Source organism: Staurois parvus, unplaced genomic scaffold (genome assembly GCF_062004578.1).
Source record: "Staurois parvus isolate SC_StPar_1 unplaced genomic scaffold, SC_StPar_1.0 ptg000845l, whole genome shotgun sequence".
Taxonomy (NCBI): domain Eukaryota; kingdom Metazoa; phylum Chordata; class Amphibia; order Anura; family Ranidae; genus Staurois; species Staurois parvus.
Genome location: NW_028318641.1, coordinates 245,001 through 257,809, shown reverse-complemented (window position 1 = coordinate 257,809; position 12,809 = coordinate 245,001). Strand labels below are relative to the sequence as shown.

The 12,809-nt window shown below is 43.7% G+C and overlaps 1 protein-coding gene across 1 annotated transcript in view; it reads right to left on the bottom strand.

The window, feature by feature from the left end:
- Positions 1-12,809, bottom strand: part of PCSK6 (proprotein convertase subtilisin/kexin type 6) — a gene marked incomplete at its 5' end in the record, with an annotated part of 254,118 nt that overhangs the window by 17,302 nt on the left and 224,007 nt on the right. The window contains one exon of the mRNA XM_089655547.1: positions 10,459-10,546. Within this exon, the coding sequence (XP_089511673.1) occupies positions 10,459-10,546 (88 nt within the window). The remainder of the gene's footprint in view (positions 1-10,458; positions 10,547-12,809) is intronic.

Sequence of the window (12,809 nt, the reverse complement as noted above, 5' to 3'; positions counted from 1 at the left end):
GGTTTCCAGCCTTGCTGGCTTGTCTGGGATATAGGAGTAAAGTCATCAGGGATGAGCTCAGGCGGATTCGGAAACGAGTCTGAAGCCACCTGAGATATCTCACCAGGAAGTGATCACTGTGGATGTCCACTCATAAGTGGCCGAGGCATTCCCCTGCCCACAGCTGCATACATACACACCCCTTGTACACGTTGCTCCGGTTGAGGAATGCATGAGCCTCTTAGGATTGGCTGTCTGCAATGAAAGATTCCTGGAGGGACAGCTCAGGTAGGTTTGGACCCATGTCCAAACATGCCTAACCTCATCCCTTCTAGTCATGACTGGATGTCACCCCGCACTGGCCAATCAAGATAGCCGAAGACTGACAGGCAGAAGAGGCTAAGGAGAAGGTGCTGGTGCCAGATCTTGCAGACCAATGGACCTAAGGTATGAAGGTATGGCTTGTGGCCTTTAAGTGCTTCAAAAGGCAGAAGGCTTTTTTTACCTTCATGCATTCTATGCATTAACCTCCCTGGCGGTATGATTATTTCAGATGTTTGGTGCTGAAAGCGGTACCATTATTTTGCATGGAAATATGTAGTTTTTTTTATTGTAGGCTGTTATTTTTAGGAATAACTCACTGAAATCTGTCCGAACAAGAGTCTATTAAACATCCTGGGTATGATAAAATTTGAAACACGAAATCATTAAATTATAATTTAATAAATAATCATAAAAAATAATATAATAATAATACAATTAATTCAGTAATATAATCAAACCAAAAACACTGAAATGTGAAATATAGCGCCAAGTTCGCACATCGCTGAGCAAAGTCGCAGAATTGTTTTCAGTGTCTGATGAGGAATTTCCCCCACGAATCATTATCACTCAATTCTGCAAGTGGTTCTGATTTACTATCGCTGTTCTCTAGCCGGTCTAAAACCGCTTTTGACCTAAAGGGACGCTTTTTGGACGCCATGGACGTTTCTCAGTTTCCAGGCAGAAAGAACAGTAAAAATGCAGGCAGGGCGCCGGACAAAGCACTCGGGACAAAATGTATGTGAAATGGGCTGAAACAGCAATGTTTTACTATGTAAAATTTGTTTGGAAAAAAATGACATTTAAAAAAATTTTCAAATTTCCCGCCGGCGCCCGTACGTCCCGATGTCACAGGGACCGGAACACAGAAGCCGGATGCCGGCATCGGCCGGAGGAGATGGCCGGGGACGCTGCAGGGGACACATCGCGGGAGCGAAGGACAAGGTAAGTGCTGCAGGGACTCCCTATGCAGCGCCACATGGTAAGCCAGAGTGTAGCTCGGGGTTACCGCTTTTGGTACTGACATGTTACCCCGAGCTACACTCGGGAATACCGCCAGGGAGGTTAAAGCTTTACTAAACCCACAACAGTACAATCAGTCTGTAGATGTAGTAAAGCATGCTTGTTATACTCACTGTGGAACCTAAGGGGTTAATCCTCTGCCTTGTGTATAAATGCTGTTTGATTATGACCAGCACAGGGTCAATGTTTTGGAGCCGCACAGGACCCCTTCCGTCAGGCAAATGCTTGATGAAGGGGTCCTGTGCGGCTCCAAAATGTTGCACTTTGGAGATCCAAGATATGCTGGTGAATATGTACGTCTGCCCCCATAGCAAGCCGCTTGCTTTGGGGGAACTCATGTGTGCTTACCCCTGAGCCAGGTCTCTGTGTTCACTGACACACAGAGCATGGCTTGGCACTGTCCCCCGCTGCCTCCTCATTGGCTGTGATTGACAGCAGCAGGAGCCAATGACTCCCACTGCTTTCTCTGAGCCAACGAGGAGGGAGAGCCAAGGCACAGCGCTAAGGGCATAGGTAAGTATTTAAGGGAGGAAAGGGGGGGGGGGGGGTTGCACGCAAAGTTTTTTTTACCCTAATGCAGAGAATGCGGCATCTTTGTTTAGTAAAGCAAATATATACACACTACAAAAGGTTTTTATGCTCCCCTGCTTTTACCGCAAAGAACCTTAAAAGAAGTAAAGCAAACAGAATATGATCCATACATGTCTCCACCCTGAATGGAGGAGCAACAGAGACACCCTTGGAATGCAGCAGTGTCACTGTGGGGGGCGGGTAGTGTTAGACTAGCAGATGTACTGTATATGGACTTGACTGACAAATTAACGCCGGGTTCACACAAGCGCTTTCTTCAGCGTTTTACAGAAACGTACTACAGTCTATTTAACATGATTTCCTATGGGACACGTTCACATCTCTGCGTTTTCACCAGGTGTGTTTTTTTAGAAAGGGTCAGGGACTTTTTTGAATGCAAAATGTTGGGTTTTTGGTTCCATAGACTTCAATGGGAATGCTGCAGAAAAGCATGTAGTGCGGTTTTGAGGTGTTTTAAATCTGCCTAGCAACAATAACAAAAAGAAAAAAAAAAAAAAGAAAAAACTGCACAAACGTGCAAAACGCATCAAAATCGTGGCAAAGCACGGCAAAAACGCAAAACGCACTGCAGAAACAAATCAAACGCAAACTGCATAGGTGTGAAGTTAGGCTATAATTTGAGTATTTAAAATGCAAAATGCATCAAAAACACGTCAAAAACATGCTTTTCTGCAGTGTTTCCATTGAGGTCTGTTTACAACTTTTCGCATTTAAAAAAGTCCCCGACCCTTTCGAAAAAACGCACCGGGTGAAAACGCAGAGATGTGAACATGTCCCATAGGAAATCATGTTAAAATGGACTCATTTCTGCAAAACACTGAGGGAACCACTAAGGTGTGAACCTAGGGTAAGGGCTGGTTCACACCATAAAAACACAGTCTGGATGCATTCCGAACGCATTTCTGTGTGCGTTTTTGATGTGTTCCAGCTCATTTTTAAAGCGTTTCGGTTTATTTTTCCCCCTCTTTTTTTCTTCAACTTAAATAAAAATGTGTGTTCCAGTGCGTTTTACTGCATTCCAGTACAGTTCAGTGCAGAAAAAAATGCAGCATGTTCTTTTTTTTTTCTGGAACTGGAACGCACTGAAACTGACTGCACTGGTGTGAACTATGCCATTGGAAACCACGTAACCTACTATCAATGCGTTTTTGATGCAGAAAAACACGCACTGGACTGCCTGTGGTGTAAAATGGCCCTTAAGGAGGAGGGTGGGGAGTTATTGTTTACCGTAATTGACCTCGTCTGTACTGCGCTGGCAGATCGCATTATCAGTTGTATGCTAGATTGGAACACTATCTGTCCTAACCATGGGTGGTGATCTCAAGCCTTCGATTCTGCATTGTACGGTAAATCATAGAAACACAGTCTGCCCCCTCTTTGTCACTCCATTTTAAAATTGTTCAGAAGAGCTTGCTATCTTCTCAAAGGCCCGCTCCAATGAAGCAACTAGAAAAAAAAGTTATTTTTAGGAAAGTTGTGAAAAGGTTGACTGCAAAAGTGCAAATACACTAAGCACTCCCCCAGATATTTTACTTCATCTCATAAGCTCAGCAAATTCAGGTAAGGAAATGAGTTGGCGCAAAGAAGGACATGACATACAGCTGACAGCCTAGGTTGCACACCGATCAAAGCGATACAACTGGACAGAAAAATATTTGACTTTCCAGTCCTTTGTTCGAAAACATGGAGCAAGTAAGGACTACAAACCAAGAAACCGGAAGTCCTATAGACCAAAAAAGAAAAACGAGAAGGAGAAAGATGAAGAAAGGGATAAAATTATAGGGTGGGACTAGGGATAGGGAAAAAAAAGTGGTGATGGGCAGGGAAAGGGATGCTGGAGGGGTTATGGCAAAGGTGGAGTGGATGCATCCAGACTCACTACTCGAGTATAGACCTATATTCTAGAGCAGTCTTTCTCAACCAGGGTGTCCAGGCACCCTTGAGGTTTCTTCGGGGGTGCCCTGGCAAAATTTCAAACAATTGCCAAAAACTTGTATACAAGCCACAGAGTGGAACAAGCCCGCCTTTTAGTCACACAAAGCCACTAGTTTTTATTATGCACCATTACGACCTTCTATCTGCCGGTGTCCTGACAACCAATGACATCATCAGTTGATAAGGAGGAGGTCAGCTGCCTGCACAGCATCCTAGTTTGACCTTCCCCCGCCCCTCTCCATCAGTAGTGGGGTCACATTAGCTCAGTGATGGAGAAAAACTGAGGGAGAGGAGAAACATTGGAATACTACTCAGTACCAGTGTACAAAAGCGTATTTGCTTTGGGAGGATAAATACCCTCTAATGTTGGGTGTCCTACATGTGTGGATGTTGCTGTGTTATATAAAACTATTAGAATAGTTTTTCACATTTTAGAATGGGGTGCCCTTTAAAATTATGGACAGTCTTGAGGCACCCCATTCTAAAATGGGGTGCCTCAAGACTGTCTATAATTTTAAAAGGGTGCCTCGGGACTGTCCATAATTTTAAAGGGTGCCTCGGGACTGTCCATAAATTTTATAGGGTGCCTCGGGACTGTCCATAAATTTTAAAGGGTGCCTCGGGACTGTCCATAAATTTTAAAGGGTGCCTCGGGACTGTCCATAAATTTTAAAGGGTGCCTCGGGACTGTCCATAAATTTTAAAGGGTGCCTCGGGACTGTCCATAAATTTTAAAGGGTGCCTCGGGACTGTCCATAAATTTTAAAGGGTGCCTCGGGACTGTCCATAATTTTAAAGGGTGCCTCGGGACTGTTCATAAATTTAAAGGGTGCCTCGGGACTGTCCATAAATTTTAAAGGGTGTCTCGGGACTGTCCATAATTTTAAAGGGTGCCTCAGGACTGTCCATAATTTTAATGGGTGCCTTGACTGAAAAAAGGTTGAGAAACACTGTTCTGGAGGACATGTATATTTAATAGGTCTGATCTTTAGAGAAACACAAAGGAAGAGCAGGTTGGGGGGTACCATGCTTCCAGAGGGCAGTAATGCATGTCATGAAGAATCACGAGGGAAATTTTAGATCTGAATGGTGGAAGAGAAAGACAACTAGATCATTCCAAGGATCAACATCAGTCAATTTTTTAATGATTTCACCCACCTTTCACCCAGACTTACCCCATCTCCAGCACAGGTAGGAGAACTGCAGATACATTTTATGGAGAACTGTATCTACTTTGCACTACCTTGTCAGGATCTTCTAGCCCGGGTGTCGGCAACCCGCGGCTCCGGAGCCGCATGCGGCTCTTTTTCACCTTTCCTGCGGCTCCGGAGCACACTGCCCACCAGGTGACAGGCAATAGGGTCGGCAAGCCGCGGCTCTTTTAATGCAGATCTTCTGTGTGCCGGGCGCCCGCTGGCAAACATTGGCTGTCAGGATGTAGGTGGGGCAGCCCGGATGTAGGCGGGGCAGCGTGACGAACTCCTCTCCTCTCACAGTCCGCCCTGAAGACCAGAACGGCGCGGGAACACGGCGAGAGGAACGCGCGGAGCAAAGGTAAGTGAATTCACACAATATGGGGAATGAATTACTATGGGGGATGAATTACTATAGGGGGGATGAATTACTATAGGGGGGATGAATTACTATATGGGGGATGAATTACTATAGGGGGGATGAATTACTATAGGGGGGATGAATTACTATAGGGGGGATGAATTACTATAGGGGGGATGAATTACTATAGGGGGGATGAATTACTATAGGGGGGATGAATTACTATATGGGGGATGAATTACTATATGGGGGATGAATTACTATATGGGGGATGAATTACTATATGGGGGATGTATTTTCAGTTTTAAAAATGTTTCTCTCAAAATAAATTTCAATCGTGGTTTTGGAGAGATTTGGCTCAGTCGAAAAAAAAGGTTGCCCACCACTGACCTAAGGCTATGATTGTGATTATGATGATACACTGTGGCCCTGATTAACCCTTTGCTTACTGGGCCCTTAAACCCCCTTCATGACCAGAGTGCTTTTTGCAATATATGCAGTGTCGGATTTGTTTTAAATGTTGCAATGGTTTTGCGGCTCCCAGTCTTTTTTTCCCTCTCGGAACGGGTCCAAGTGGCTCTTTATGTCTTAAAGGTTGCAGACCCCTGTTCTAGCCCAACTCTCAAAACCTACTGGTTATAGAAGAGTAGCGGTAGAAATACAAGCTATCATCCCTATATTTAAGCGTAAACTAAACCTTTTGACTCCTTTCCAATTTAAAGAGGAAAGGGGGTGTAAAGGAGTTGGGAAGTTGTATTAGGAGTTCATAGGTTTGAGAGATCGAGTGGCCCAAATTCAGAACACATTTGGGTTAATGTACTAAAACTGGAGAGTGCAGAATCTGGTGCAGCTGGGAATGGGAGTCAATCAACTTCTAACTTCAGATTGTTCATTTAAGCTTTGACAATAAAACCCGGAAGCCGATTGGTTTCTATGCAGAGCTGCACCAGATTTTGCTCTCCAGTTTTAGTAAATCTCCCCTATTCTGTGGTGTGGTTAAGCCCCGTTTGTGAGCAGCAGAATGAAAATGTGAAAGCTGTTGGAGTCTGCAGTCGTCTAGTGAAGGGTCAGGAATATTTTTCTGTTTATATATTTTTTTAATAATAATTTGTGATACTAACATTGCATAACCTTGTCACGTGTCTTGTAGCATATGATGTTCTCAAGTTGTAAAAGTGACTCCCACTGATGACTTGTTTTTAAGAGTTCATATAACAGTAATTAGATAATTGGTGTGTTTTTGCTGGTAAAAACTGTAACTATCTTGGATCAGGAGGCAAACCTTCAAATATCTGAATCGCTGGGCTCAAGCCACATATGTCAAACACAAGGCCCACCAGGTAATTTCATGTGGCCCTCCTACAGCTGCATCACCCCCCATGTCTCTGCCCCCACCCAGTCTCAGCAGAGAGGTGGACAGAACTCCTCTATCAGATCTTGCACTTCACCATGCAGCCGTGGAGCAGCACCTCTCTGCCCCCATCTCAGCAGTACAGAGGACAGAATTCATCCTATAGCTCCTGTGCCTCTCTGTGCAGCCACAACACCCCTTATGTCTCCACCTCCCCTGGTCTCAGCATTCAGCAGACTCTGGCAGCTGACTACAGCCCCATTTTTGGTCCTCCTCCAGACCCTGCACTGCTTCCTAACTCCACCCCCAGCTTATTCCAAAGCAGCAGCACTAGGTAAGGGGGGTGCACTGTGACACAAGGGAGGGTGTGGAACTCTGGGCATCTAGAGTGAGGGCAACCATAATGCTGCCCACGATGAAATTGAGTTAGACACCCCTGGCTCAAGCTATCACCCAACGGAAGGAGGGACACAAAAACAAAATGTAGGGAGCCTTGGGGTGTGCGGTCAGATGTAAAAAAAAAAAAAAAGAAGAAGAAGAATGGAGCAGAAACCATTGTTTTTTTTTTAGCTATTGATGCCCGATTAGATACAATCATTTTCTATGCATTTTGGATACAGAAAAGAGCTAGAGCTGCTATTTTTTTTATTGCCATCTGTGACCCAGTTGGAGACATTTCCCCTCACTTTCTGTGATATTAAAAAGGAAATGAAGGAACAGGTCACAAGTGATACTAAAAAACTAATTTTCGTACCAACTGTAAAAACAGAAACAAGGATCGACCTGATGTTCGGACCAGTATAAGAATGACTGCCAAAGGGAGTGTATCAGGGAGGACATGGAATTTGAACTAGGAGGGTCTGTGGGCCAAAGAAACCAACAGGTGAAACATTTAACCACCCAATGAGGTGAAAAGGCTAAAAACAAAAATTGGCCTGCAAGTAAAACACCCAACCCTGAGCTTCAGGAAAGAAAGGCTCAAAGGAGTAGGGATGACTAAGACAGCCATCCAAATCTCATGAGATAAACAAATTAGAGAACTATTTTACATAATCGACCAAAGGGGTATTCAAATATCTTTGGCGTTAGAGACAATGCCAAAAGGAACCACCTGAATTCAGAAAGACTGACAAAGGGGAAAGAGTGCAACTACAGGAGTGGGAAGACAACCACCTCATACTGGTGTATCAGAACCAGAAAACTGAAGGACAAGAAGACCTGTCCATAAGGACACCCAGAACCTCTACAACTATGAAGCCCCAATGGGCAGGGCGATACACAGCAGGAACCATGGCTGATGGAGAAGTGCTAGCTGAGGCCATACACACATTTCCAAGCATTGGGTTGGACAAGCAACGTCCCTAACTTCTTACATCGGCACTTCTAGATCAGCGTGTTCTGACACCTGCTTCCCTCTTCTCAGTTCCACTAAGGAAGAGCCACACACCTCCAGCTTTGAGCGGCACTGCACGTTTTTCAAAACCCCAAAAGGAACCACCTGAAGTCAGAGAGACTGACAAAGGGGAAAGAGAGTTCAAGTACAGGAGTTGAAAGACAACCACCGCATACTGGTGTAGGAAAACTGTAGGACAAGAAGACCTGTCCATAACACTAGAACACGACAGAGAAAAAAAAAAAAAACACAATGAAGAGCAGTCTACCTGATAGAGGATATAGGAATATAATTCCCCTGACAAGCCCTAAACCGGTGAAGCAATCACAGCCATGGGTTGATAGGGGAGGAAACTTGGTCTAAGAACAGTATCTGATTAAGAACAGGTTCAGTGATGATATTTTGAGGAACTTACTTAGAAGCTGCCAATCAGCCATAAATGGATGGCCTGAGTACAAAAATTGGAACGCATGAGGACCGGCAGATGCATGCTATCTCCCTTAGGAAGTGTCTTCTGCGGGGTTCAAGCGTGAGTCATCTTGCTAACAATCAAAAGGAATGTGAAACATTTTTCTGTACACTTGGCAACACTCCATATCCTAAGCATGGTAAGGAATATTAGGGCTACCTAAATTGGAGAAGCCTCAGGTAAATATATATATATATATATATATATATATATATATATATATATATATATATATATATATATACATACACACACACACACACATATATATATATATATATATATACACACACACATACTCTTCTACATGCCAAATGAATTGGCATTTTGTTCAGCCACGCTGGTGATCCACATAGCTCTTTCACAATACACAACCAGCAATAACATTCTATTACTTCCAGGTTCATTTTTATAGTTTCACATTGCTGAGGGTTGGACAGAGAAACACGTTTGATCCAAAAAACAAGCCGCAGTCAGGGAGATGACATAAGAGCATCACATACCTGGCTGTGTAAATCATGAGTGAGACTTTTGTAACCATCAAAGTGAACCACCACCATCTCAACTGAATCAAAGGCTTACCAGAAGGTTGGACCATAAAGCCTAGGGGGTCATTCTAAGAGTAAATACGGTACCATCCCCATACATGATTAATGAATGGATCACAACTTCCTCATACACTTATGATGTCACATTTCATAGAAAAAACATCCACAAAGGGAACGAAAGCTCCAATGGTGTAGATTACCCAAAACATTACGTATGATCAGCAGCGTGTGTGATAACCTTAGCGTCAAGAAGCTCTTCCCTACACATTTAATCCAAATAGGACATCCTCAGAGCCCCTGATGACGTCATAGTTGGACAAAATTGGGGAGATTTACTGAAACTGGTGTACACAGCTCTGCATAGTAACCTATCAGCTTCTAGATTCTATTGTCAAACCCTAATGCAATTCTAAAAAGGTTTTTTTTTTTTTTTTGTAAAAAAACAAAATGTCTATACTTACCTGCTGTATGTAGTGGTTTTGCACAGAGCAGCCTGGATGGTCCTCTTCTCGGGTCCCCCATAGGCTCTCCTGGCTCCTCCTGTCTGGCGGGTGCTCCCACAGTAAGCAGTTTGCTGTGGGGGCACCCGCTGCTCCATGTGTCCATTCACACACAAAACCGCAGCTTGCCCCCCTCATTGGCTGACTGGCTGTGATTGACAGCATCAGAAGCCAAAGAGGAGGCAGAGACCCGGGATAGCTGAGGCTGTCATTCACATCGCTGGTTCATGATAAGGCTCAGGTAAGTATTGAGGGGGTTGGGGGCACTGCTGCACATAGGTTTTTTACCTTCATGCACAGAATGCATGAAGGTAAAACACCTTCAGGCTTTACAACCACTTTAATTGAAGAAACTGAATTTAGAAGCAGATTGGCTGCCATGAGCAGCTGTACCAGATTCTGAGTGGTCCAGTTTAAGTAAATCTCTCCCAGTGTCTCATGTTCTATAAGTTAACTTTACTACTTTGAAAACTTTTCAAAACATTTTATAGGATTCCTATTATATTGGGTGGTTTAGACACCTAGTTATATTTTAGGCATACCAGACCAAAGCCAAAATCAAGTACCCCTTGCATTATGCGACAATAGTTTGCAGCCACTGTATTAGGTGGAACAAGTGCTAGTAGACAGTGACAACATCTGGGGTTTCTAGTGTCTTGCTGAGTGATGGATATTAGCTGGACCTTAGAAGTGTCACATTCTACAATCGTATGGCCATGCCAAGCAGTGGAATGAACTGCTGTATTGCCCTATTCAGGGATATGATGCAATGGGATGAACTCTGTGAAGGTTACCTGAAGCCTTCTCTGCAGACAACACACTTATCAGGATAGCCGAGGCATTTCTTGCAATTCTGGTGACATTTGAGGCATCGTCTGAGACCTTAACAAATACAAAATGTTTTAGAACAGAATAAACTCATTATCCAAGTACAGTCATTAATTTTAAAGAACAGATATAAACATTGCACCTAAAGCTGGGAAGAACAACCAATTACATGGATTAAGGGAGATAAAAGTAGTAACCTGGACATATACTTCCCTATTCATATTCAGTTTTTCTACGTTGTACTTTGTGCTCCAATTTGCAACAAATTCCTTTTTAAAAAGCCTCGAAAGTGTTGCTGTACCCTTCAAAAATCACAATCAGCATGAGGATATGGGCTGAGTAGATAATGGACTACTACATGGACATCTATGAACCCACGAGCAGCTAAATAAATATAAAAATAGCTAAACCACCAAATCAATAAACAATTCCAAAAAAACAAAACAGAAAAAAAGAAAGAAAAATGAAAAGCCGCCCACACCTACACATACTCATATAAATGTGCTACATAACAAAAACCACACAATAGCAGTGCTGCGCTTTTCTCATAACGTCATCAGAACCACTCAAAGGTGACATAAAATAATTTCCCCAAAATTATTATTACTATTATTATTATACAGTATTTATAAAGCGCCAATAGTTCGCTCAGCGCTGTACATTACAAAGGGGGACAGAACATGTGACAGAACAATACCAATACAATGCAGAACATGAGGGGATTGAGGGCCCTGCTCTTTCCAGCTTACAATCTAGGAGGGAGGGGATGGTGGCACAGGAGGAGATAGCTGTGGGGGATGGAGTGGTAGGAAGAGTGGAGGAGGTCGGCAGGTTAGCAGGGGGTGGGGTAGGCTTCCCTGAAGAGGTGGGTTTTCAGGGTGCGCCTAAAGGAGAGGAGAGTAGGTGATAATCTGATGGGTTGGGGCAGGGAGTTCCAGAGGATGGGTGACACCCTGGAGAAGTCCTGGAGGCGGGCATGGGAGGAGGAGACCAGGGAACTAGAGAGAAGGAGGTCTTGTGAGGAGCGGAGTGTGCGTGTTGGGCGGTACTTGGATATTAGGTCAGTGATGTAGTTCGGGGCAGTATGGTGGAAAATAACGGAATTAGTGAAAAAATATTTAAATGTGCCAAAATATATTGAAATAGTTCAGTCAATCACTGTTCATAATCCTTCCAAAAAAGAATCTTTCCATCAATATTCCATATTTTATTTTTTCATATACAGTGCATCCCCAACATCAACAGCAGCTGTGCCCAAACCTGGAATTTTTGACCTCACAACTAAGTTTGGTCAAAAATAGCTTGCATCCTCTAGGTAGGTGGACATATATGGATAAGCAAACAAACGAAACCAGCGCTCCAAAAGAAAGATAACTGGATGCCCACTGAAGAGGTGCTGCCGTTCAAAGATCAGGAAATCGGACCACTGGTAAAAAAGAACAGACAAGGGCGCACTCTCATTGCGCATTACCGTGGTACACCACGTGTTTTAATGAACAAATGGATGTGGAGGCTCTTCTCTTTGGCATGATGATCGTTCATTAAGTATTAGGATCACTTTCTTTGGAGGCAAATGTAAGTGTGCTTCCAGTACATTTTATATTATATTATATATTTCATGTCTTAGTCTGTGTGTATTTCATGCATGGCGCAGGCTGCTGTTTGTCATATTTCTTTTTTTTTTTTTTTTTTCTTCTGCTATTGGGCCGTTGAGAGTGGGTGGGAGGGTCTGTTTCACCCTCCTTTTGACATTTCTCTGGTATATAGGCTGGTGGCTAGTAGGTTCATTTTTAGCTCCGAGGAAGGGGGTTCAGCCCCCGAAACGGGTCAGCTTATCCGCATTTAGACACAGCACCTTTGTGACTTTTTTGTGGACCCTATACACTGCTTTTAATTTCGTTGGTTTGTGAGTATACATCCATTTGTTCATTCATTAAAACACGAGGTGTACCACGGTAATGCACGAAGAGAGTGCTCCCCTTGTCTGTTCTTTTTTTTACCAGTGGACATATATGGATGGTATAACATCTATTGAGATTCTCCTTCCGTGTTGGTCAAGCTCCTTCTTGTAACAAACTCCTTCTCCTCCACTCAGCCTCCTCTCAGGTGCACCATACAAGGCTCCGTCAGACGGTCCTCTCCAGGTTCCAGCTTGGCACCTCTGGTTTCATCTTATATTCTCCTCTCCACAATCTCGGTGGCGGTCCAACTCTTGACTCCTCTTCAGTCTCCCCCTCAGAGACTGTCTCCTGCTGTCCCATTCTATAGGCTGTAGGTTGCTCCCTGTATTCAGGCTGCCATGACAGGCCTTTTCCTC